The 26009-nt window shown below is 40.4% G+C and overlaps 1 protein-coding gene across 2 annotated transcripts; it reads left to right on the forward strand.

Moving 5' to 3' along the window:
• Positions 1–1923: 1923 nt before the first annotated feature.
• LOC138677175 (sphingosine 1-phosphate receptor 1-like) lies at positions 1924–25682 on the forward strand. 2 transcript variants are annotated; one of them, XM_069767092.1, is made up of 2 exons: positions 1924–2011; positions 22623–25682. In XM_069767092.1, exon 2 carries the CDS (start codon positions 22909–22911, stop codon positions 24055–24057), a length of 1149 nt encoding a protein of 382 aa, XP_069623193.1. In that variant the 5' UTR covers positions 1924–2011; positions 22623–22908; the 3' UTR covers positions 24058–25682. The 2 variants fall into 2 exon arrangements, with proteins under 2 accessions (XP_069623193.1, XP_069623194.1); XM_069767093.1 differs by lacking the exon at positions 1924–2011 and adding an exon at positions 21996–22054.
• The last annotated feature ends 327 nt before the right edge of the window (positions 25683–26009 follow it).

Below are 26009 nucleotides of genomic sequence, written 5' to 3' on the forward strand. Positions count from 1 at the left end.
TAGGGGACGCTGTGGAGAAAAAAGATTAGGGAAGCAGACCCGCCACTCCAGTGTCAAAAGGGACCATTGACGGCAATGTATTTGTAACGCTCAATTACAAAAAAGTGCAAATAGTGATCATCTCACCTAAAACAGGTACCCTGAATTCATTTCTGAAAGGAAAAGTCAATTTCTTTAGTCCCATGAAAATAAATTGTACCTCCATTGGTAAGCAGCCATTACTGGCAGAGAGCTCCAAGGATAAGGATAAAATTGTGGCTTCCTGCAGACACCACCAGGGGGAGCTCACAGATGTCACTGAACACAGCGTCTGCCAAGTTATGCAACTACCGACTTTTGTCATTTTTTATGTTACACCCACAAGCTTAAATGTATTTTTGGGGGATTTTATTTGATACCAACACAAAGTAGCAAGTATTTGTGAAGTGTAAAGGATACATGGATTTCTAATTATTTTAAAAACATAAATCTGATCATTCTGACAGTCCAATAGGTGGTTCCTGCAGCATGAGCATAGATTTCTGCAAACCTCATTTAGATAAATGGCAAAGTGATGGAATCTGATGCATGGAAATATACCCTTTGGCTATGTTACAAGTTGCGTTTTTTGTTTTTTGCAGCTTTTTTTTTGTATATATTATTAATTTAGAAAATTTCAATGATATAACAGGAAAGGAAAAAAAGGGGTAAATAAGGATAAATATATTCCAGAAATAGTAAAAGAAGAAAAAAACCAATCGTAATAAACCACAACGATGCAAGTTTTCAGCTGCATTTCACAGTACCAGCAAAGTCTAGGAGATTTCAGAAATCTCATACACACACATTGGGGTTTTTCCTGACCTTCATAATGCAGCACGTCACTTCTTTCAGCGTTTTTTTCACCCATTGAGAGCAATGAGGGTATGTGCACATGTTGCGGATTCTCTGAGGGTCCGCAGCGTTTTTTGCGGTGCAGAAACGCTGCAGATCCGCAATTGATTTGCAGTACAATGTAAATCAATGAGAAAAAAAAATGCTGTGCACACTTTGCAGAAAATCCGCTGCGGGAACGCTGCGGTTTAAAAGAAGTAGCATGTCACTTCTTTTTTGTGAATCTGCAGCGTTTTTGTACCCATTCCATTATAGAAAACCGCAGGGGTAAAAAACGCAGCAAATCCGCAGCAAAAACGCACAAAAACTGCTCCCGGAACCGCACAAAAAAACGCGACAAATCTGCAGGTGCGTTTTCTGCCAGGAGAGGCAGAATCCGCACCAGAAATTCCTAAACCTAATCCGCAACGGGTGCACATAGCCTGAGTAAGTGCAAAAATGCTGCAAAAAAAAAAAAAACAGGTAGCAGGTTTTGCTGTGTTTTTGGTGCAAAAAAACCTGATGAAGTTGAATCAAATTTTTTTTAATGCATTAAACTTTATCAGCATGCACAAGAGACAAATGTAACCTGACAAAAACACAGTTAAAAAAAACGTAGCAAAAACTAATAAAAAAAACACACCAAAAACAAAGCAAAAAACGCAGCAAAAACTAATAAAAAAATGCGCCAAAAAATAGTCAAAAAATGTGCCAAAAACTAAGCAAAAAAATGCAGCAAAAACTAAGCAAAAAACGCACGAAAGACTAAGCAAAAACTGCTTTCTGTAAGTAGCTTAAACTTGATATAAAAAAATGCTGCAAAAAAAAACGCAACATGTGAACATAGTCTAATGGGGACTTTAACAAAATTTTGAGGGGGGCAAACGCCCTATAAGAAACCGATAATGAGATATCGGGAGACAGTGAAGATCCACGGTTATAAAGTAGGGTGTAAGCGGAGCAGAAGCAGCCGTGTGCAGTTTGTAGGATCGCTGCGGGGCAGGCGGAGGGGCAGGATATTCATATTAAGAGAAGGGGCAGGACCCGCACAGGGGAGGGGGCTCAGTCTCATCTGCTGCCTCTTACAGGCACAGGCTTTGGGGTCTCTGCTCCTCTGACATTCTGGGAATCTTGGACATCAGAACTTTTGCTGCTCACAGTAAGTGGAGTTTGATTTTTCAGGATTTCTTATCTTTTCTGCACCCCCCATCTGAGTGCACATGGATGGCAGCAGGACAACTCTCCCCAGGAGATAGTACATGGCCTGCGGAGAATAGAGCGCCAGCTCTGCGGGGAGATCGCACCTCGCGTCCTGGCCCTTCACCACCGCGGTCCCCTCTTACCTCTTCACGGACCTTTTGATGGATGGTTTGTTACTCGGGGCATTACCTCATCCTTGGCTGCGCACAAAAGACGGATTAGCGGAAGAAAGTTCTATTCTGTCCACAGGAAAAGTTGGGGAGAAATGAAACAATTATTATTATTTATTATTATAGCGCCATTTATTCACTTATTTGTTATATGTATCTTATAAAAACGTAACAAAGATGTTAGTATTCAGTAATATCATGTGTAGTTATTTGTGTAGATAGATAATAGATGGTGGGATGAGCTTTCTGTTATTTTTGATTAAAAACAGTATTACTAAGAACCCCGAGTTATTTAGATGCACCTTTGCCTTTTACTTATTTAGTTACAGGAGGGTCTTTGCTCATTTTGTTTTTTTTGTAGGTTTAATAGATAGATAGATAGATAGATAGATAGATAGATAGATAGATAGTAGATAGATAGATAATAGATAGATAATAGATATATAATAGATAGATAGATAATAGATAGATAATAGATAGATAGATAGATAGATAGATAGATAGATAGATAGATAGATAGATAGATACGATAGATAGATAGATAGATAGATAGATAGATAGATGTGGGATAGATAGATAATAGATAGATAGATAGATAGTAGATAGATAGATAATAGATAGATAATAGATATATAATAGATAGATAGATAATAGATAGATAGATAATAGATAGATAATAGATAGATACGATAGATAGATAGATAGATAGATAGATAGATAGATAGATAGATAGATAGAGATAGATAGATAGATAGATAGATATTAGATAGATAGATAGATAATAGATATTTAAATAAATCTATATTTTTATATAGCACTAACATATTCCGCAGCGCTTTACAGTTTGCACACATTATCATCACTGTCCCTGATGGGGCTCACAGTCTACATTCCCTATCAGTATGTCTTTGGCCATAGATAGATAATAGATAGATAAATAGATAATAGATAGATAGATAACAGATAAATAATAGATGATAGATAGATAATAGGATAGATAACAGATAGATATATAGATAAGATAGATGATAGATAATAGATAGATAATAGATAGATAATAGATGATAGATAATAGATAGATAGATAATAGATAGATAGATAATAGATAGATAGATGATAGATAGATAATAGATAGATAATAGATATATAATAGATAGATAGATAATAGATATATAATAGATAGATAGATAATAGATAGATAGATAGATAATAGATAGATAGATGATAGATAGATAATAGATAGATAATAGATAGATAGATAATAGATGATAGATAGATAATAGATAGATAATAGATAGATAGATGATAGATAGATAATAGATAGATAGATAGATAGATAGATGGATAGATAATAGATAGATGATAGATAATAGATAGATAATAGATGATAGATAGATAATAGATAGATAATAGATAGATAGATAGATGATAGATAGATAGATAGATAATAGATAGATAATAGATGATAGATAGATAATAGATAGATAATAGATAGATAGATAGATGATAGATAGATAATAGATAGATAATAGATAGATAATAGATAGATAATAGATGATAGATAGATAATAGATAGATAATAGATAGATAGATGATAGATAGATAGATAGATAGATAGATAGATAGATAGATAGATGATAGATAGATAGATAATAGATAGATAGATGATAGATAGATAGATAGATAGATGATAGATAGATAGATAATAGATAGATAGATAGATAGATAGATAGATAGATAGATAGATAATAGATAGATAATAGATAGATAATAGATAGATGATAGATAGGGGCAGGATAGAAAGTTGCAGAATTATGTACTATAAATTCACATCCATAACTTTCAAAGTCTAATAAATCCCTGTACAGATTTATTAGATGCTGCGGATTTTGCGGCGCTCCGCTCCTGCGCTGTGCAGGTACATGCAGTGTGTGCAGAGGGCTGATCGGGGTCTCCTCCATGGTGGTCCCCTGGCACCTGCCCCCTGGGCTCTACTGTTTCCATCCTTTGTGTGCATTGTACATGGGTCATTCTGGGCAGCCTGTGCGGTGTTTACATCCATATGAGCAGAGCCTGGGGTCAGGGTTGTTGGTGCTGTGTACAGTGTGTGGGATTTACCATTTCTATAGACTCTGTCACTGGACAGGAGCTCAATCAGCCATTCATGTGCAATCAGCATAAGTGTGCTGGAGGCTGTAGTCTGCCAGCACTATATGTGCCATAAGAAAACCGTCCCCACCCAGCTCTCCTCCACTACTGACTGGTAATCTATAAGGGGGCTCTCTGCATAAAGGAGAATATTTGCCATCTCCCTATTAGTTATTTTCTTGCACACTTCCCATGTTGACTTCAGTCAGGAAACGGTTTGTAGCAATTTTTATCATCTGGGATCATAGTTTACATTTAGTGAGCTCTTCGGTCCCTGAAAAGTCACATTTTTGCTGACCAGTACAGGATCAAAGTCTGTGGGTCCCGCTTCTAAAGCTGAAATACTATCATAATACTATGGAATATAATCATAAAAAAACTCAAATAATACCCTTATATAGTGTCAAATAATACCACCATATAGTGCAAAATAATACTATCATATAGTGCTAAATAATACCACCATGTAGTGCCAAATAATACCACCATACAGTCGCCAAATAATATCATATAGTGCCAAATAATACCACCATTTAGTGCAAAATAATGCCACCTTACAGAGTCAAATAACACCATCATATAGTGCCAAATAATACAACCGTATAGTGCCAAATAATACCATCATATAATGCCAAATTATACCACAATTTAGTGCTAAATAATACTATCATATAGTGCCAAGTTAATACCACCATGTAGAGCCAAGTAATACCACCATATAGTGCCAAATAATATCACCATACAGTGCCAAATAATACCACCATACAGTGCCAAATAATACCATCCTACAGGGCCAAATACCACCATATAGTGCTAAATAATACTATCATTTAGTGCCAAATAATACCACCATGTAAAGCCAAGTAATACCATCATACAGTGCCAAATACCACCGTATAGTGCCAAATAATACCACCATATAGTGCTATATAATACCACCATATAGTGCTATATAATACCACCATATAGTGCTAAATAATACCATCATATAATGCTAAATAATACCATCATATAGTGTCAAATAATACCACCATACAGTGCTCAATAGTGCCAAATAAATACCACAATATATTGCCTAATAATACCATGATGTAAGTCAAATAATACCACCATATAGTGACAAATAGAAGTGCTATAAACTGTGAAATAACAGTACTATATTTAGATTTCAGTGGTTTTTCACTTACGCAAAAAATTGTTTTATTAGTGTCATTGGATTTGATTGTCATCAGTGCTCGGTCTGTGTTTATTTTACTTATATATCACCATCATATCCCACCGCGCGCTGTACAGACATCATTATAGTGCTTCAGGTTTTACCATTACAGATCTTCTCCCGTCCACAACAGTATCAATCACGGCCATTACACTGACTGCACGCTGATGACATCCATCACGGACCCATAGACTTGTGTGGGTCATTTTGATCTGTGAAATGTCTCCGTGATGTTACACGGTCTGCAAAAAAAAAAAAACACGGACATGTTAACAGCTCCATTTCCTCTTTAATTTTTACATGTTCTATCCGTGAATATCACTGATAAAGGGCGTACATGATTCACGAACGTCTGAATGAGGCCTGTTGTGAATTCTGTGGCAGAGCTCCCTCCTGTGGTCACAAGTGGTACTTCGGCTGGTTCTCTCTGTGAGCTTCCGTTGGTGGAGGAAAGTGGTACTGCGGCTTCTGAGTTTCCTTCCTCAGGTGATGTGGTGAAGTCGTTAGGTGCTTCTCTATTTAACTCCACCTAGTGCTTTGATCCTCGCTTCCAGTCAATGTTCTAGTATTGGACCTGTTTCCTCCTGGATCGTTCCTGTGGCCTGCTGCTCTGTATAGCTAAGTTCCTCTTGCTATTTGTCTGCTGTTTTTTTCTGTCCAGCTTGTCTATTTGTTTTTTTCTGCTTGCTGGAAGCTCTGGGACGCAGAGGGTGTACCTCCGTGCCGTTAGTTCGGTACGGAGGGTCTTTTTGCCCCCTTTGCGTGGTTTTTGTAGGGTTTTGTGTTGACCGCAAAGTTACCTTTCCTATCCTCGCTCTGTTCAGAAAGTTGGGCCTCACTTTGCTAAATCTATTTCATCTCTACGTTTGTCTTTTCATCTTAACTCACAGTCATTATATGTGGGGGCTGCCTTTTCCTTTGGGGTATTTCTCTGAGGCAAGGTAGGCTTATTTTCTATCTTCAGGCTAGCTAGTTTCTCAGGCCGTGCCGAGTTGCATAGGCAGCGTTAGGCGCAATCCACGGCTGCCTTTAGTGTGGTTGGAGAGGATTAGGGATTGCGGTCAACAGAGTTCCCACGTCTCAGAGCTCGTTCTTGTTTTTTGGGTTATTGCCAGGTCACTGTATGTGCGCTGACCTCTATGTCCATTGTGGTACTGAATTACCTTTCATAACAGAGGCCATAAAGGGTATATCTGGGACAAAAAAAAAATGTACCTAAGCACTAACTAATTGAAACTTACCTGCCTGTTGTGCCCAGTGCAGTTCTACCCCGACACAGAGTGGTCACGGACCGCTCCTGCCGGGGATCCAGCTGCCTCCGCTGACGCGATGGGCCAGGACTTCCCGTCATCATTCTGACAGACAGCTGACTCCCCCAGTTAGGCAGCCGGGATCCGGTTGTCAATCATAATTATAACAGAAGTCCCGCTCTGTAGACGTGACGTCAGCAGAGGCAGCTGAATCCCCGGCAGGAGCGGTCTATGACTGCGTTGTGCCGAGGAAGAACGGCGTCGGACTGAACAGGCAGGTAGTTCCAATTACGTGCCCGGTAGTGCTTAAGTACATTTTTTATTTTTTTTTATAAGGTCCCTGATTTACCATTTAATAGTATATAGTTGTGTCCAAATAATAGCTTGGTATAGTATGAAATAATACAACCATACAGTGCCCAAATAATAGTAATACACAATACTAAACAACCTTAGAGTACGGGCACATGTTGAACATTGGCAGCACATTTTTCTGCACCAAAAATCTGAATGTCGGCAGGAAAACCGCTGCGTAAAATTTTATGTGCAGTTTAGATTCATTTTTAATATTAATTTAAATAGGGAAAAACCGCTGAAAGCAGCGACATGATGCAGGTTTACAATACATGCTTTGATGGTTCAAATCCGCAAGGAAGAAATAGGCAACGTGTGCCCGAGACTTCAGGAATCTCATTCACTTTGCTGGGATGGTAAAACGCTGATATTCTTTCCCTGTACAAATGCACGGCAAAAACCAACCCTTATTAGTTCCAAAACCATAGTACGATATAGTAATATGTGGCGGTAGATCACAATAAAATGTTGTGCCATAATAATGGTTGTATTATATAATAACTCATAGTGCCAAATAATACTGAAGTATGCTACCATATAATACCCAAATAACCGAAATATTTTATTTTCTAATAATACCGCCATGTAGTCGCCAAATAATATTATAAGACAGTAAAAAATGGTCCAACATAACCATTATGTGATAATACCACCCTATACTACCAAATAGTACTACCATATACTACCAAACAATATCACCCTATACTACCAAATAATACCAACTGAAACTACTAAATAATACCACCTGATACTACCAAATAATTACACCATACACTACCAAATAATACCACCCTACAATACCATATACTATCAAATAATATAACCCTATACTACTAAATAATACTACCATATACTGCCAAACAACGTCACCCACTCTACCAAATACTACCATATACCACCGAACAATACCACCCTATACTACCAAATAATAATACCATATAGCGCTATAAAGTGCATAAATAAAAGTATGACAGTGCCAAATAATACAATAGTGCCATATAGGAATACCAAATAATTCTCTGATTATACCATCATATAGTTTTCTAATATGCAAATGAGCTATTATGATCCATGGACTGGACACAGATCTCTCTGAGAATCTGCCTCCAGAGCTTATTGTAAATGACATGGGGCGTTACCAGTGTGAGACATGTAATGATCGACAGTCTGTTCTTATAATCACACAAAGCTCTGCATTGAGATCAGAGTAACACTGTACAGTAGAAGTGAACTTTGTCTCATTACAAACACATTTGCAGCAGCAGTTTTTCTTTGCCATCTCTGCTGTACTGCCACTTCACCCACTCCCACGCTGGCTGCCTGTGTTAGGCTACTTTCACACTAGCGTCGGAATCTCCCCGTCGCAATGCGTCGGGCAGAGATTCCGATGCTAGCGTTTAACGCACTGCACAACGGGTGCAGCGAATGCATTTCTCCGGCGCATCCGCTGCCCCATTGTGAGGTGCGGGGAGGTGGGGGCAGAGTTCCGGCCGCGCATGCGCGGTCAGAAAAAGCGGTCCGTCAGGAGCAAAAAACGTTACATGTAGCGTTTTTTGCTCCCGACGGTCCGCCAAAGCACGACGCATCCGTCGCACGACGGATGCGACGTGTGGCAATCCGTCGCAATGCGTCGTCAATACAAGTCTATGGGGAAAAAACGCATCCTGCAAGCACTTTTGCAGGATGCGTTTTTTCTGCAAAACGACGCATTGTGACGGATTGCAGTTAATGCCAGTGTGAAAGTAGCCTTATAGAAGCTGAAGCACTATGAGAGGACAACTGCAAAATTGTTTTTCATCAGAGCTGACAGCACGCTGAATTGGAACACTGCTGCTGCAAATGTGTTTGTAATGAGAAAAAGTTCACTTCTGCTGTTCCGTGTTAGATCTGATCTCACTGCAGAGCAGTGTGTGATTATAGGATCAGACTGTCAGTCGTTACATGCCCTCACCCTAGTAATTCCCCCATTCATTTATAATAAGCTGTAGAGGCAGATTCTCGGGGAGATCTATGTCCGGCCCAAAGATCTTAACAGCTCATTTACATATAAGAAAAATGTGGAATTCTCTGGAATAAGACATCGGATCATGGAGATCAAGATATCATTTTATTCCACTTTCTATTACCTAAAAGCCCATATATATATATGGTATAGGAGGGTAGATCTTACCGAAAAAGAGCAAAAAATAATAGAAAGTAAGGATTAAAGACAGCAATACACATAGAATTAATCGACATTCGATGCGCATAACGTTAATAGTACATTATATTACTAATCTTGAGTCACAGCCTGTATTGCACTCCAGAGCAGCATTCACAGTTGTGTAGGCTTCAGAGCTGAACTCTCCCAGTATTCTTGCTTGATCAAATCGTTTTCACTAATGAAAATATTACATGTATCTGCACAGTGTAAGGCCGGTTTCACACGTCCAGATAATTCCGGTACCGGAAAAAATCGGTACCGGAATTATCCGTGTCCGTGTGCCCCTACGTTTCTGTGGCACATCAGTGTGGCACACGTGTGCCGCCCGTGTGCCCACTGGGTACCACACGCACCGTGCTGGGTACCACACGTACCAGCATCTGGTGCTGAAGCCGCGATTCATATCTTCCCTGCAGCATCATTTGCTGCAGAGAAGATATGAATCATAGTGTTTAAAATAAAGATCTATGTGCCAAACCTGTGCGCCCCCCCGCTGTTCTGAAAATACTCACCCGGCTCCCTTGTTGGCTGTCGCTTCTTCCTGTTCTGGCCGCATCTTCTACTGTATGCGGTCACGTGGGGCCGCCAATCACATTAATGAATATGCGGCTCCACCCCTATGGGTGGGTGGGCGGATGGCACATAGATCTTTATTTTAAACGCTATTATTCATATCTTCTCTGCAGCAAACGCTGCTGCAGGGAAGATATGAATGGCGGCTTCAGCACCAGTGGGGGGGGACAGCGCTTAATGTAGCGCTGTCTCCTGCACGGCACACGGACTGCACACGGACAACGTCCGTGTGCGGTACGTGTTTTACACGGACCCATTGACTTTGATGGGTCCGTGTAATACGTGCGCTCCCACGAACAATGACATGTCTGCGTGTTTGGCACACGGAGACACGGTCCGCAAAAAATCAATGACATCTGCACAGATGCTTTGATTTTTATGTGTCTACGTGTGTCAGAGTCTCCGGTACGTGAGGAAACTGTCACCTCACGTACCGGAGACACTGACGCGTGAAACCGGCCTAAAACATTGGAGCGTCCTGTAATAGTGATTGGGGGTCAGGTAGAGCAAACTGAGGGAAAAATATCACAAAAGGTTGACAGTGTGAGGGAAAAGAGGGACTTAAGAATGTAAGGGTCAGATATTTGGGTTCAATAATTGTGGTTAATACTGACACCTGCAGGTAGCAATGGGGAATTCATGCGGTTTAGCAGCATAGCGTTACAGAACGGTATAGATCCTGCATGGCGCTAAGGCGCTCACGCTGCATCTTTCTGGTTCTGCTCTCTGATCTCACATGACCGTAGTTTTTGGGTTCTCAGATTGTCAGACTTCTCCATATCTCACAGACTCCGCCGTCCATTGTCTGTCTGCAGGGGAAGGCTGTGTTGTTTTTCACTTTTATGCAGGGATGTGAAGAGGAGATCCCTATATAAATAGCAGGAGATAGACGTTCCAGCTTCGTGGGAAATAACAAATGCCCGGCACGTATCAAGAAATCTACAGTTCCCAGAAAACAAGCCAAAAACAGGACCAACTAGCAGGACAAAATATTCACATCCGTAAAGATTTCCACATTTTTTCTCGTTACACCCCCAATGTATTTTAGTTGGATTTTATGTGATATGCCAACACAAAGTAGCAAGTATTTGTTAAATGTAAAGGATGGTTTTTTTAAATATTTTAAAAAATATAAACCTGAAAACTGACGTGCATTTGTATTCAGCCCCCTTGTAGTCTGATACCCCTAAATAAAATCCTAAGGCTATGTGCACACGTCAGGATTTTCTTGCAGAAATTTCCTGACAAAATCTGGACATTTCTGCCAGAAATCCGCGGATTTTACACGTTTTTTGTGCGGATTTTTTGCTTTTTTTTCCGGACACTCCAATTTAATGGGAAATCCGCAAAAAATCCGCAAAAATAATGAACATGCTACTTTTTTTTGCGGAATGCGTTTTTTTTTGCGGAAAAAAACGCAAACATGTGCACAAAACATGCAGAATGCATTCTAAATTATAGGATGCATATTGTTTGCGTTTTTTTTTTTAGCGATTTAATAGCGTTTTTATCGGGAAAATCCGCAAAAAAAATGCAAAAAATCCTGACGTGTGCACATAGCCTAAGAGAGCAAATACCTCCAGAAGTCACATAATTAGTATACTGAGTCCACCTGTGTGTAATTTATTCTCAGTAAAACTACAGCTGTCATTTGAAGGCCTCAGAGGTTTGTTAGAGAACACTAGGGATTAAATAAGCATCATGAAAACCAAGGAACACACCAGACAGGTCAGGAATAACGTTGTGGAGAATAGTAAAGCAGGGTTAGGTTATATAAAATAGCCCAAACTCTGAACATCTCACGGAGCACTGTTAACACCATCATCCAAAAATGGATGGAAAATCGTGAAAATACAGACCTACCAAAACATGGCCGTCCACCTAAACTGATATCCCAAGCAAGAGCACTAATTAGAAAAGCAGCAAAGAGGCCAGTGGTGACTCTGGAGGAGCTGCAGAGATCCACAGCTCAGGTGGGAGAATCTATCCATATGAAAGCCTTAAGTTGTATACTCTAAAACTCTGGACTTTATGGACGTGTAGCAAAAAGAAAGCATTTTTTTAAACTAAACCATTAGAAGTCCCATTTGCAGCTTGCAAACAGCCATGTAAGGGACACAGCGAGCATGTGAAAGAAGGTGCCCTGGTCAGATGAGACCAAAGTAGACATTTTTGAGCTAAATGCAAAATGCTATATGTGGTGGAAAACAAAAATTGCACATCACTCTGAAAACACCATCCCCACTGTCATACATGGTGGTGGCAGTATCATGTTTTGGGGAGGCTTTTCTTCAGCAGGGGCAGGGAAGCTGGTCAGAATTGATAGGAAGATGGATGAAGCTAAACACAGGGATGAAAACCTGTTAGAGGTTGCAAAAGACTTGGGACTGGGGCTTCGGTTTACCTTCCTCTAGCACAATGACCCTAAACATACTGCCAGAGCTACAATGGAGGGTGTAGATGAAAGCATATTCATCTGTGTGAATGGCTCGGTCACAGTCCAGCCCTAGATCCCACTGAGAGTCTGTGACAAGATGAGAGTGAGTGTGCAAAGAATGGGCAAAATATCAGCCACTAAATGTGCTAAGCTGGTAGAGTTAGACCCAAGAAGACTAGCTGCAATAACTGCAGCGAAAGTTGATCCTACAAAGTATTGACTCATGGGAAAACCATTTAGAAAACCATGTATCATTTCCTTTACACTTCACAAACACTTGCTACTTTGTGTTTTTATCACATAAAATCTTAATAAAATACATTTAAGTTTGTGGGAGTGTCGTGAAAAAATGTGGAAAAGTTCACGGGTATGAATACTTTTTCAAGGCACTCAATATACTGATAATAATCACACAGGGTCTTTTAGGGTCAGAAGGAAAACTTTGGATTTCCTTTTCCTGTGTGTTATTGTTTTTACAGTAAAATAACTAAAAAGCGGAAGTGATGAGTGATGGACACTGACTTGTTTTATTCTTACTATTGCCAAGAAAACAACATTCCCGTTAACCCTATGTATACATGTTGAGGTACACAAACAATTTGCAAGTTCCCGGGTTATCAGATTTATATTTTTGTGAAATGTTGAAGATATTGTATCTACAGTGGGGAAAATAAGTATTTGATACGCTGCCGATTTTGCAAGTTTTCCCACCTACAAAAAATGGAGAGGTCTGTAATTTTTATCATAGGTACACTCCAACTGTGAGAGACAGAATCTAAAAAATAAAAAACAGAAAATCACATTGTATTATTTTTACATAATTAATTTGCACTTTATTGCATGAAATAACTATTTGACACAATAGAAAAACAGAACTTAATATTTGGTCCAGAAATCTTTGTTTGTAATTACAGAGGTCAGACGTTTCCTGTAGTTCGTGACCAGGTTTGCACACACTGCAGCAGGGATTTTGGCCCACTCCTCCATACAGATCTTCTCCAAATCTTTCAGATTTCGGGGCTGTCACTGGGCAGCATTGAGTTTCAGCTTCCTCCAAAGATTATATATTGCGTTCAGGTATAGAGACTGGCTAGGCCACTCCAGGACCTTGAAATGCTTCTTATGTAGCCACTTCTTAGTTGCCCTGGCTGTGTGTTTCGGGTCATTATCATGCTGGAAGACCTTGGCACGACTTATCATCAATGCTTTTACTGAAGGAAGGAGGTTGTTGGTCAAAATCTTGCGATACATGACTACATCCATCCTCCATTCAATACAGTGCAGCCGTCCTGTCCTCTTTGCAGAAAAGCACCCCCAAAGTATGATGGTTCCCCCACCATATTTCACGGTTGGGACGGTGTTCTTGGGGTAGTACTCATCCTTCTTCTTCCTCCAAACACGGTGAGTGGAGTTGATACTAAAAAGTTCTATTTTGGTCTCATCTGACCACATGACCTTCTCTCAGGTATCCTCTGGATCATCCAGATGGTCATTGGCGAATTTCAAACAGACGTGGACATGTGCTGGCATGAGCGGGGGACCTTGTGTGAACTGCAGGATTTTAATCCTTGACGGCGCTGTGTGTTAGTAACGGTAACGTTTGAGACTATGGTCCCAGCTCTCATCAGGTCATTGACCAGGTCCTCCCGTGTAGTTCTGAGCTGATTCTTGACCTTTCTCAGAATCATCCTTACCCCATGAGGTGAGATCCTGCATGGAGCCTACGACCGAGAAAGATTGATAGTCATCTTGTATTTCTTCTATTTTCTAATAATTGTGCTAACAGTTGTTGCCTTCTCATCAAGCTGCTTGTCTATTGTCCTGCAGCTCATGCCAGCCTTGTCCTGGTCTACAATTTGGTTCCTGGTGACCTTAGACAGCTCTTTGGTCTTGGCCATGGTGGAGAGATTGGAGTGTGATTGATTGTGTGGACAGGTAACGAGTTCAAACAGGTGCAATTAATACAGGTAATGAGTGCAGAGTAATAATAATAATAATAATTTTATTTATATAGCGCCAACATATTCCGCAGCGCTTTACAAATTATAGAGGGGACTTGTACAGACAATAGACATTACAGCATAACAGAAATCACAGTTCAAAACAGATACCAGGAGGAATGAGGGCCCTGCTCGCAAGTTTACAAACTATGAGGAAAAGGGGAGACACGAGAGGTGGATGGTAACAATTGCTTTAGTTAGTCGGACCAGCCATAGTGTAAGGCTCAGGTGTTCATGTAAAGCTGCATGAACCAGTTATCAGCCTTATTATGTAGCAGTACAGACACAGAGGGCTATTAACTGTATAAAGTGTATGAGAACATGATGCGAGGAACCCAATAATTTTTTATTTTTTTTTTGAATGGGCCACACAGGGATAGTTAGGTTGAGGCGGTAGGCCAATCTGAACAAATGAGTTTTTAGGGCACGCTTAAAACTGTGGGGATTGGGGATTAATCGTATTAACCTAGGTAGTGCATTCCAAAGAATCGGCGCAGCACGTGTAAAGTCTTGGAGACGGGAGTGGGAGGTTCTTATTATTGAGGATGCTAACCGGTTGGTGAGGAATATGATCCTGGCTGCAGCATTCAGGACAGATTGGAGCGGGCAGAGTTTGGTAAGAGGGAGGCCGATTAGTAGAGAGTTACAATAGTCCAGACGAGAATGAATAAGTGAAACAGTAAGAGTTTTTGCAGAGTCGAAAGTAAGAAAAGGGCGAATTCTACAAAATGTTTTTGAGATGCAGATAAGAAGAGCGAGCCAGTGATCGGATGCGGGGGGTGAATGAAAGGTCAGAATCAAGGATGACCCCAAGGCATCGGGCATGTTGCTTGGGAGTAATGGTGGAACCGCACACGGAGATGGCAATGTCAGGCAAAGGTAGGTTAATAGAGGGAGAGAACACGAGGAGTTCAGTTTTTGACAGGTTCAGTTTCAGATAGAGGGAGGACATGATGTTAGAGACAGTGGTAAAACAATCACTGGTGTTTACTAAAAAGGTCGGCGTGATAACAGGAGAAGAAGTGTATAATTGGGTGTCATCAGCATAGAGATGGTACTGGAAACCAAATCTACTGATTGTTTGTCCAATAGGGGCAGAATACAAAGAGAAGAGGAGGGGGCCTAGGACTGATCCTTGAGGAACCCCAACAGTAAGGGGAAGATGGGAGGAGGAACCAGCAAAAGATACAGTGAAAGAGCGGTCAGAGAGATAGGAGGAGAACCAGGAGAGAATGGTGTCCTTGAGGCCGATGGAGCGGAGGATAGTGAGGAGGAGCTGATGATCCACAGTGTCGAATGCTGCGGAGAGATCCAAGAGAATCAGCATGGAGTAGTGACCATTAGATTTAGCTGTTAGTAGGTCATTAGAGACTTTAGTGAGGGCAGTTTCAGTAAAGTGTAAAGAGCGGAAACCAGATTGAAGAGGGTCGAGAAGAGAGTTATCTGAGAGAGAGCGGGTAAGACGGGAGTGGACCAGGCGTTCGAGGAGTTTAGAGATGAAGGGAAGATTAGAGACAGGTCTATAATTAGCGTGACTGGCACACTCCAGGGTGTTGTGATGCAAAAAAGTGACACACTCTATTAGCGGTGGATACTGCATTTATCCCTAATGTCCCGGCGTACTGACAGCTCTTTTAAGCCTCAGCGCCACCTATTATTCTGACTCACCGTCAGTTGATGCAAATCCGAGTATTCTATTGTTTTTGGGGCCATACAAGTATACAATCATACCTAGCACACTGATGAAGGTCCAGTATCGACCGAAACGTTTGTGATTTACTGTATGTAATAAATCCCCACTTTTTTGCATCACAACACCCTGGAGTGTGCCAGTCACTTTATATGGTATACGTTCAGGTTTGGGCACCTATGACTGTGCACCTCCCCTATTTAGGCTGTGCTTAGCATCTTCTATATCACAGGTCTATAATTAGCGGCACAGTTTTGATTGAGGGATAGTTTTTTAAGTAATGGATGTATGATGGCATGCTTAAATGAGGATGGAAAAATACCGGAAGTGAGAGAAAGGTTGAATATTTTTGTTAGGTGAGAGGTGACAGCCGGGGAAAGGGACTGGAGGAGATGTGACAGAATGGGGTCACTGGTGCAAGTGGTTGGGCAGAGTAGGAGGCTTCTTACCGAAAAAATAACAGGTCTGTGAGAGACAGAATTCTTGCTGGTTGGTTGGTGATCAAATACTTATTTCATGCAAAAAAATGCAAACTACTTATGTATATATCATACAATGTGATTTTCAGGTCTTCATTTTTAGATTCTGTCTCTCACAGGTGAAGTGTACCTACGACGATAAAAAATTACAGACTCCTCCATTTTTTGTAGGTGGATATATTGGATGATATCAGTAGTGTGATCACAGTTAGCTTTAGGAACCGTAAGGCCATAGAACCTCACTGAAGTTTGATCAGCTCATTTAAAGGGGGTCTCCCTACAGGCATCATACGTGGCTTCAGGACATGTAATAAATATCGAAATTGAATATGTGAAACTTCAACGGAACTAGTGCATTAGAGTGAAGGTGGAAATTTGCCGATAGAAAGCCTTCCCATATATCATAGGGTGGGCTGCAAATTCAAGACCCCTTCAAGTGGATGCATCTCTTGGACAGATAACCTCCCTTTATGATATGGAATAGGCTTGTCTGGATGTGGGATTGCCTTTAGCGAGAACACCTCTCCACTTGCCTCATTACAGCATATGAATACTATAAGGGAGGGCACTGCTCATTATCGTCCATATAATTCATCTGAATGGTAATAATGTTCCACGCATCCCTGGCAAAATCAAATTAAAGGGGCTGTCTGTAAGGAGAAAACCCCTTTCTAATTTTTTTTTTTAATGTTTTATCACTAACTCTTGCTATGAGACGGACTATAGAATATTTGACCTTAGCGAGGTAAAGTGAAATACGACTCGTAGAGAGAAACTAGCTGCTCTGGGCCCGCCATAAATCTAACCATATGTGACATTTGTGGTTTGCGCCCTTGTTATACTGCAGTGACGGGAAAGTCAAACAATGAATGTTAAGAAGCTGTGGTTGCAAGGGTGGGGGAAATTCAGCAACATATCATGCAAAAAGCTTAGATAACATACACATTCTTACATATAGAAACCAAGTCCTGTATTATAGATTCCGCCTACATTCATATTTTGGCATGACATGCAGAATGGCCCTGTATTAAGCAAATTTGAATAATCCGTGCCCCTTTGATGTTCTGATCAGCAGGATGATTCTGCAAAACTTTGGACTGTTAAATCTTTCGTCACGAGCATTGTAGATGCTCAAAGAGCATTGCGGCCCACCATAGGTGGAAGTCTATGGAGGTCCATGCTCACAGACCCGTAATAATGTCTATGATATAAGGAACTGGTCGTAAATCCCTAATGTGTCCATAAAAGACCACTTACTGGTACTTCTCTCGAATTAAGATTGAGAGAATGGCTGGACATGATATCTCTAGGGTTGGTACTAAATGTCATGATAGGCATAATATTCAATTGTCCTGGATTATAGAAACATGGCTGCTTTGTTAAAAAAAAAAAAAACACACAGAGGCGGGCATGCTTGGTGCTGTCATTTAAAGAGGACCTGTCTCTAGGTCAAAAGTGTCCAGTTATCTTATACTCTATTATTCTCGCTGCTCACCTGAGTTTTCCAGTTTTTGTATTTTTAAAATCCTCCATACGGTTCCAGAGATACAGGCCTTTTTATTTAGTGCTTGTTTTTATGGCCTTTATAAAGAGGGCGTAGCTAACAGAGTCCTTGGGGGCGTGTCTGCAGTTGCCTTATGAGCACCTCCCCATTGGCAAAGGTCATAAAACTTAGCACTTGAAAAAAAAAAGGCCCATATCTCTGGAACCGTATGGCGGATTTAAAAAGTACAAAAAGCTAAATACACAGGGGAGCAGCGAGAATAATACAAGAGCAAAAACTGGCCGCTTTTGACCTGGTGACCGGTCCCCTTTAATACACTTTTAGTGATCCACACCAATGTGATGTTTTAGACATGCCTGCATGACATGACAGAAGATCAGATCATAGGAATGCTACTGTAATAACAGATCATTTCTACCTCGTGAGAGAGTTCTCCGGAGGTGACATGACAGGACGTGTTGCAGTTTATCGTATGCGGTAATTATTACTGTCAGGTATACGTTGTCTGCCTGTTTTGCCTATGTGAGTGTTTTAGATGTCTCCACTCCCTGATTCACCTTCACTTTCTGGTCTAAGGAACCATACAGTGATTTTATCTGTTTTTTTATTATAAGATTTACTATAGGCCTAGTTTCACATCAAGTTCTAAGGAGGCTTCTTCGAAAGACCTATAATGATTGCTCGAAGCAAAAAAAAACCCTGTAGGTTGTTTGCAAATCAAGAGAGAAAGTGACTGATGGGAATCTACAATTTACCGCTTGTATAGTTATCAGACATGTTAGGACAACTCGTTTTGGTCATTAATGAAAGCTTGAGTCAGAAGTATGGGGCCCGAGGAAAAAAGTATGTAGAGATTCTCACTGCATATCATTAATATAGTGTGCAGAAGAAAACAGAATTTACTCGACCAAGCATGCTGGCCCCATGATCACAATGCTCCCACTTGAAGACGACCCACTTTAAAAGTGGGCACTTTTTGCTCTTCTTTTATTCCCTGAATATTCTGGGCTTTTTTTTCTGAAATCTGCCATATAATCCCAGATATATGAGCCTTCTTTTCATTTAGTACTAATTTCTATTGTATTTTCCAAAAAGGCGTGGCTCACAGGATCCTCAGGAGCGCGTCGTTGGGATAAATTGCCCTATTACTCTAAGCCACACCCCCTTGTAAAGACCGTTTAAAAAATAGCACTAAGTTAAAAGGCCCATATTTCTTGAATTGTATGTCGAATAAAAAAAATAAAATACTGAGGGGAGCAGTTTGAATAAAATAAGTAAAAATTGGCCAATGTTGACCTAGTGACAGGTCCTCTTTAAAAGAGTGATCCACTTTAACACCAGATAATTCTTTTCTGTTGCCATATTCTAAGGGCCTAGTTTATAGCAGGGTGAGTTGACCTTTATATTGGTCTCATTTTAGAGTATTTGTGATTTAAGGACCACTTTTTATTTCATTTTTTGGCAGGCGTATGAATGAAAAACACTAATAGCCGCATTTTGTTTTCTTGGCATTTTCCATACCAAATAAATAGCGGGACATTTTTTTTTTTTTTATAGCTGAGCTGGTTACGAACTTGGTGATACCAATTATGCATTTTTTATACACTATACACATCTGTATAATATATGAATTGTAAAGGGGAAAATAGTAATTTTTTTCTTTATTTTATATATTTATTTTACTCTATTACATTTATTTAAAGCATTTTATTTGATTCCCACTAAGGACCTTAAATAAGCTTGATTGCCTATATAATACAGTGCAATACTACTTTGGTGCAGTGTATTATGTTTGCCAGCCTCCGCCTCCGTCTAATACAAGGACTAAAATGACGGTCCTGAACCAAAACCACATCGTCAACCTCACCATCAGGTCATGGAACATCGATGGGCTGAAAGAGGGAGCCTTCTCCTTCAGTGTAACTACTTAGTTGCCACTGTCACTATTGACTGGGGCATGTAAAGCAGTTTTAGCAAAAGCCTCGCTATGTACAGTATGTATTTCAGTCGGGGCTCCTGCAGAGGTTACATGGGTAGATAGGCAGAACCTAAGAAATATCATGATGCGTTAATTTATCATCAGCGCTCATGGTGGATACATGCTTTGTTGTATTGGGGTGTTGCTTTGGGGTGTTATGGGGTTATGTCATACTTGCTAAGCTTTGGAAGTAGCTGTGTGGGAGCCGCTATAGAAAGTTTCAAGAACGCATATCCTGGGAAGTCTTCACTTTTTTTCGGGAGTCTCAAGCATGCTTAAAATAAAACTTCATGAAGACCCCCCATAACATTGACCATTGTATCAGTGCTCATCACAGTGTCCACCATAGAAGTTCGAGCCACACAGTGCCCCCATTAGTGCCAGGTATGCACTGCATCCCTTCTCGCTGACATGGAAGCCACCACTTTAGGATCACATATCATTTCTGCACGGAACGGAGAACTGAGTTGCCATCTAATGAGACGATGGTGCTGTCTTTTAACATCCATGGCAGTGTCCTAATGTTTAGGGCTCAGCACAAAATGGCACTGTATGTCCCTATTCATTCCCCAGGAGATAAGTGACACCGGACGTATACTTCAGGTCTTCATCTCCATACTTGGCCATGGTGAACGTCAAGGCTGATATAAGTCACCAGCTTCAACAATGTGGGGCAGAAAGGTTTTAACGCAAAGAGAATGGGTGAATGTTTGCTTTCTGTAGGATTTCCATGGAGGCTTCCGATCAGTGAATACTTATACGCCGGCACAGGTTGAAACAACATTTGACTATAATCCCCTTGTTATGCCAGCTTTACTGCTCAGGAGGACAACTGTTGCAAGGCCGAGACACATGGAGGGCAACTCCAGTTGTACAAACAGAACAGGACCCCTTAGTAATGTTAGTTGTATTTTTCTAACCGGGTAATATTTTTTGAATTCAGCATTACCGAAACGTGAGGAGCTCCAAGTGATTTCAGAAATGTTTCATCTCAATGTCATTGTAGTTGAATACAACTTTTACAGAAATTTCCAAAGCAAAATTTGCTGCATGTGTGGTCCTTAAGGGTTTGTGCCCATGGGGCATTTTCCACACTAAGCGCTTAAGCAGCGCTTAAGAAATCTCATGAGCATGCTGTGAACTATAAACGGCCTGCAGTTTGGTGGAGGTCCTGAGACCCTCATCGATTGCTTACCTCTGCAAGCAGCTTCATGAGTGCCTGGACATGGACACAGAGGTCTATGGTTTACAGTAGGAAGTCTAGGCCTTTTGAAGACCCTGACCCTCACTGACCTGCAGGACGTTTCAGAGTAAATGCACACAGTGTGTATTTGTTGTAGATTTTCCCTCGTGTAAAAAAACGCAGGGCAATACAATACCAGCTAAGTTACTGAGAATCGAAAAATCTCATCTATACATTGCGGTCATTTTCCTGCATATAACTTGACTTGTGGATTTTAAAATCCCCAGCGTGCCAATCCTTTGTTCGGAATTTATTGTGGTCTTCACTTTTGCAGAGCATAGGGCGAAATTCTCATTCTGTAACATCTGCAGATTTTGTTGTGGAAACGATGCAGATATGGAAAATCAGTATCAATTCCACAAAGTGTGCAGCCGGGCTAAGGGGGAAAAATATATACAAAAATAAAGTAAAATGAGGGGTTTCCTTTGTTCCACTGCTTGTGAGATTCCAGACTTTCACTCACAATGTGTGGACTATTCAGAGTGGAACTATCAGCCTGAAAAATAGGAAACATGTTGCATGGAGCAACTAGCTACCCTAATAATAATGCTCCATCATCTGAATGTTGCTTGCGTAGTCTAAATATCTGGCAGTTTTCCTCTAAAGGATGAATCAGTGTCAGACAGGAGCCTGTAAAAACAAAGGGCTGAGCCTCGTGGATCTCAAAAAGTAGGAAGTCTAGAATTTAACACAAAAGAAAAGTACAAAGCGGAGCGGAGCTCATTGCAGCTGGAAGATCAGATCCCAAATCCAAAAGGTCAGACTTTCTATCATCTACTGTTATTTATATTAGATTGTGAACTCTGCAATTCAGAAATTATAGCTTCTGGTATTAGTCTTGTGGAATTGGATGAGAATCTCTCCAATATTCAGGTATTTTGGTTGACCATTGTTTCAAGAATACACCGGAGTGATCATCCGCGATGGCTGGCAGCAGACTACTGCACGCCAGCCCGGTGGTCCATCATGTTGACATTTTTTGGGTGCCAGTTAGCACAAATGCATTGCAGTGTTATGACTTTGATCTGGCAGTTTAGTTTGCCATATGAATTGTCGCTATTGCTCGTATCATTCAATCTGGTGAATCGATCTGCTTCATTCTTGGCTGATCCTAATTTTATGCACTATGATGGCATCACAAAAGACATTGGATTTTCCACAAGAAAATATACAAAGGAAAATTTGCTGTAGAACAATGTTCAAATTTACAGACACCATGTTCCTTTCTGAGGAAGTCAATCAATAGCTATTGCAGAAGGTTTTATTATATTCCTTTTTTCTTTATTTAATAGCTAACTTTACGTTTTTCTTTTTTCTCCCTCTAGGTTACATCGGCATATGCGGATGGTACGTGTATTAAGTGAAGGAACACTGACACACTGTGGAGACCATGTTGAAATGCATCAACAAAAATCGACTAGGTCTTCTTGATGAAGCGTTGGCCGAGTCGCAGTACATGGGTGTTTGAACGCAAACTAACAATAATTTGTGCTGGGATTATATCTTCCTGGATGTTGCTGACCATACATGGCTTGGATACAATCTTGCTATAGTTGAGGTTCAGCCAAGGTTCCAAACTTTGGAGAGCTTTGAGAAGATCAACTGTCAACCATGGATGGTGTAACGCATCATCGCTTGAGCCGTTTGTACAGAGAATACCAAAACAACAGCGTCATTGCTCTTCATTACAACTACACAGGGAAGCTGAGCACTAGTAGATATAAGGGTGGACTAAAAGCCGAGGCTGTGGTCTTTTTGGTGGTATGTGTCCTCATTGTTCTGGAGAACCTCATTGTACTTTTGGCTCTATGGCGCAACAAGAAGTTTCATTCACCTATGTTCTACCTCCTCGGCAACTTGACTTTATCAGACCTTCTTGCAGGAATAGCCTACATGGTTAATATTGTGTTGTCGGGGGCCAACACACTCCGACTCACCCCTGTTATGTGGTTTGTTAGGGAGGGTGGTGTCTTTGTTACATTGACTGCTTCGATCTTCAGCCTCCTTGCTATTGCCATAGAACGTCACATCACCATGGTTCGTATGAAACTCTACAGTGGAGACAAACAGGGACGGATGGCCTTACTTGTAGGCATAAGTTGGCTTCTCTCGATCTTGTTGGGAGTGCTTCCAATACTGGGATGGAACTGTATGAGAAATCTTCCTTCCTGCTCTACCATCCTACCCCTTTATTCCAAGGATTATATATTGTTTTGCATCACCATCTTTCTGGCCATCCTTATCTCCATCGTGGTCCTCTATCTACGCATATATAGGATTGTTAAGCTGAATAGTCAAAGGCTGGGTACTCTGCGAAAGGGAGCACTGAAAAAGTCCCAAAAATACATGGCTCTGTTAAAGACTGTTACTATTGTGGTAGGAACCTTCATTGGCTGTTGGCTTCCTCTTTTCATCCTCCTTCTCTTTGATGTGTCATGTGAGGTCAATGCATGCCCTGTCCTTCTTAAAGCAGATTATTTTCTTGGTTTGGCCATGATAAATTCTCTTCTAAATCCAATCATCTACACATTGACTAGCAGGGACATTAGAAGAGCCATTCTTAGGTTGGTCTTCTTCTTCTGCTTTGTCAACGAGGATGGAGAAACCAGAGGGAGATTCGGATTCTTCCCAGTCATTGAAAGAAGCACGAGCAAATCTGAAAAGTCATCCCACAAGCAAGAGGGTTTGGAGACAACAATGTCTTCTGGAAATGGGACTCCTACGCCAATCAAGTCTCTTGTGGCCATTAAAAAGTACTGAGACAAGTCATGGTAAAAAAAAAGAAGTAAAAAGGGAACTATCTGCCTTATCCTTTAAATCACTTCCAACTCGAACTGGAAAATATAAAATTTATTGAAAGGTATTGAAGAAAAATCTATAAATCCCTTGAAATCAAGAGAATGGACAATAGGTTTCATTGCATTAGGCACAAGTATGCTGTATGGTATCGAGTTTATGTAATTATCCTTCAACTTTACAAATAATCCGTACAAAAGGTGATCTCAACCCGTAAGCAATCTCCATGCTACAAATGTTAAGTTGGCCATAGATAGTGATTGCTAACTCGATTGGTCTAGCAATCTTTTCAGTGGGCTTGGTAAATCTTTCCACAGGTACCGTGAGTGAAACACGCCATTGAGAGTTTTGCTACTTTTCTCGCATAGCTAAAGAGTAGCAGTGGAGAACAGTTAACCTCCATGGCTATCAGGAAGGGGGCATAGAGTAATAGAAAGTTTTGCCAGGAATGAAAGATGAAAAGGGTGAATATACTGTTTTCTGTCATTTAGGTTATTTCTTTACATATGACCATGTATTGATGACTGCTTTTCGCAAAGCTGGTTATTAAAGTAGGCCTCTGAACAGAATGTCAAAAGTTGACGATTGGCCCTCGTAAATGACACTTATCACCTGACGAATGAACAAAATGCTTATAAAAGGTGATTGGAGTGTTTATTCCGCCATAAAAATCTTTGTTGTAGGGAACACATCTTCCCATGTACATGTGGGATGTGCTGCAGAATTATCATAGTTTTCATTGGCATATGTAAACAAGTGTCGATCAACTTGTATACAGCCCATCAACGCTTGTTAATGGGTCGAAATAAGCCCATATAAGAAGGCTTTTAATAATTTCATGAGGTTTTTTTTTCTGCGAAAAATGATTGCTTCCAAATTAAAATTATTTTCCACCTTTGCAGAGATCTTGTATTGTATGGCCGTACAACAGCCAGCGTTTTGGTGAATTATACAGGCAAACTTGTTGAAACCAGGACAAACTGGGCCAAGTAAAGCCTTCCTTATAGGTGCAACCCTATCATCAGTACCACACTATAATTAGTGTCATCAATTAGGGCCAATTATGTGTCTCTTCTGACGTATTTAATCATCGTGTCTGAGGACAAGTGTAGCATTATTCTACCGAAGTCGGTGTTAGTCTCAAAAAAGAACAGGCAGGTGCGTGCAAACAAGGCAGCATACTGGTCGATCACATCTTATGGACCATACAGTTCTTATGTGTCTATGTAGTTTCATGCCAATACAAATCCCACAGTGGGAGTAAAATGATGTACATCTGTATATATGTATATATTGAAAATGTATAAATTAATAATGTATTAATTCAACCAGCATTAACATCAATGTATAGGTCTCGAGAAAGAAAAATAAAAAGTTGTCAAGTATGTGTGTCCAAATATTTGGTGTGCCAATCTACATGTGCAAGGGGTTAATCCTCAGCTAGTTGTACTCATTTTGTAGCACCAACGATTATAAGAGCTCCATTTTTCTAATTTCAGGGGTGAGCTCACTATGGATTTATACTATGGAGTTCAATTACAGCAATATACAGTAAATATACGGTACATACATCGTGCTGCCGCTAGTGGTGACTGAAGGCATAAGATCTCTGGTTCAGCGCCTTCACGTAGCACCGGAGAGAGACAGCGGCAATACTCAAAGTGCTGAGGAAATCACTGAAATTTCACCTCCTCCAGTTCCATTAGCCGAATTGTAATGATGTTCAGCAATTAAAATGAGAAAACACTAAACCGGACTTCAAGATTGTGAAGAATAAAATAAAATTGTTCTTTAACAACTCAAATAAAACATTCACCTCTTCATCAAATCGGGAACATTGTGTACTTAACTTTTATATCACCTAGGGGGAGGTGGAACAATACTAGAATATAGAACAAAACGTATCCACTCATATC

This window comes from Ranitomeya imitator, chromosome 4 (assembly GCF_032444005.1).
Source record: "Ranitomeya imitator isolate aRanImi1 chromosome 4, aRanImi1.pri, whole genome shotgun sequence".
NCBI classification, from domain to species: Eukaryota; Metazoa; Chordata; class Amphibia; order Anura; family Dendrobatidae; genus Ranitomeya; species Ranitomeya imitator.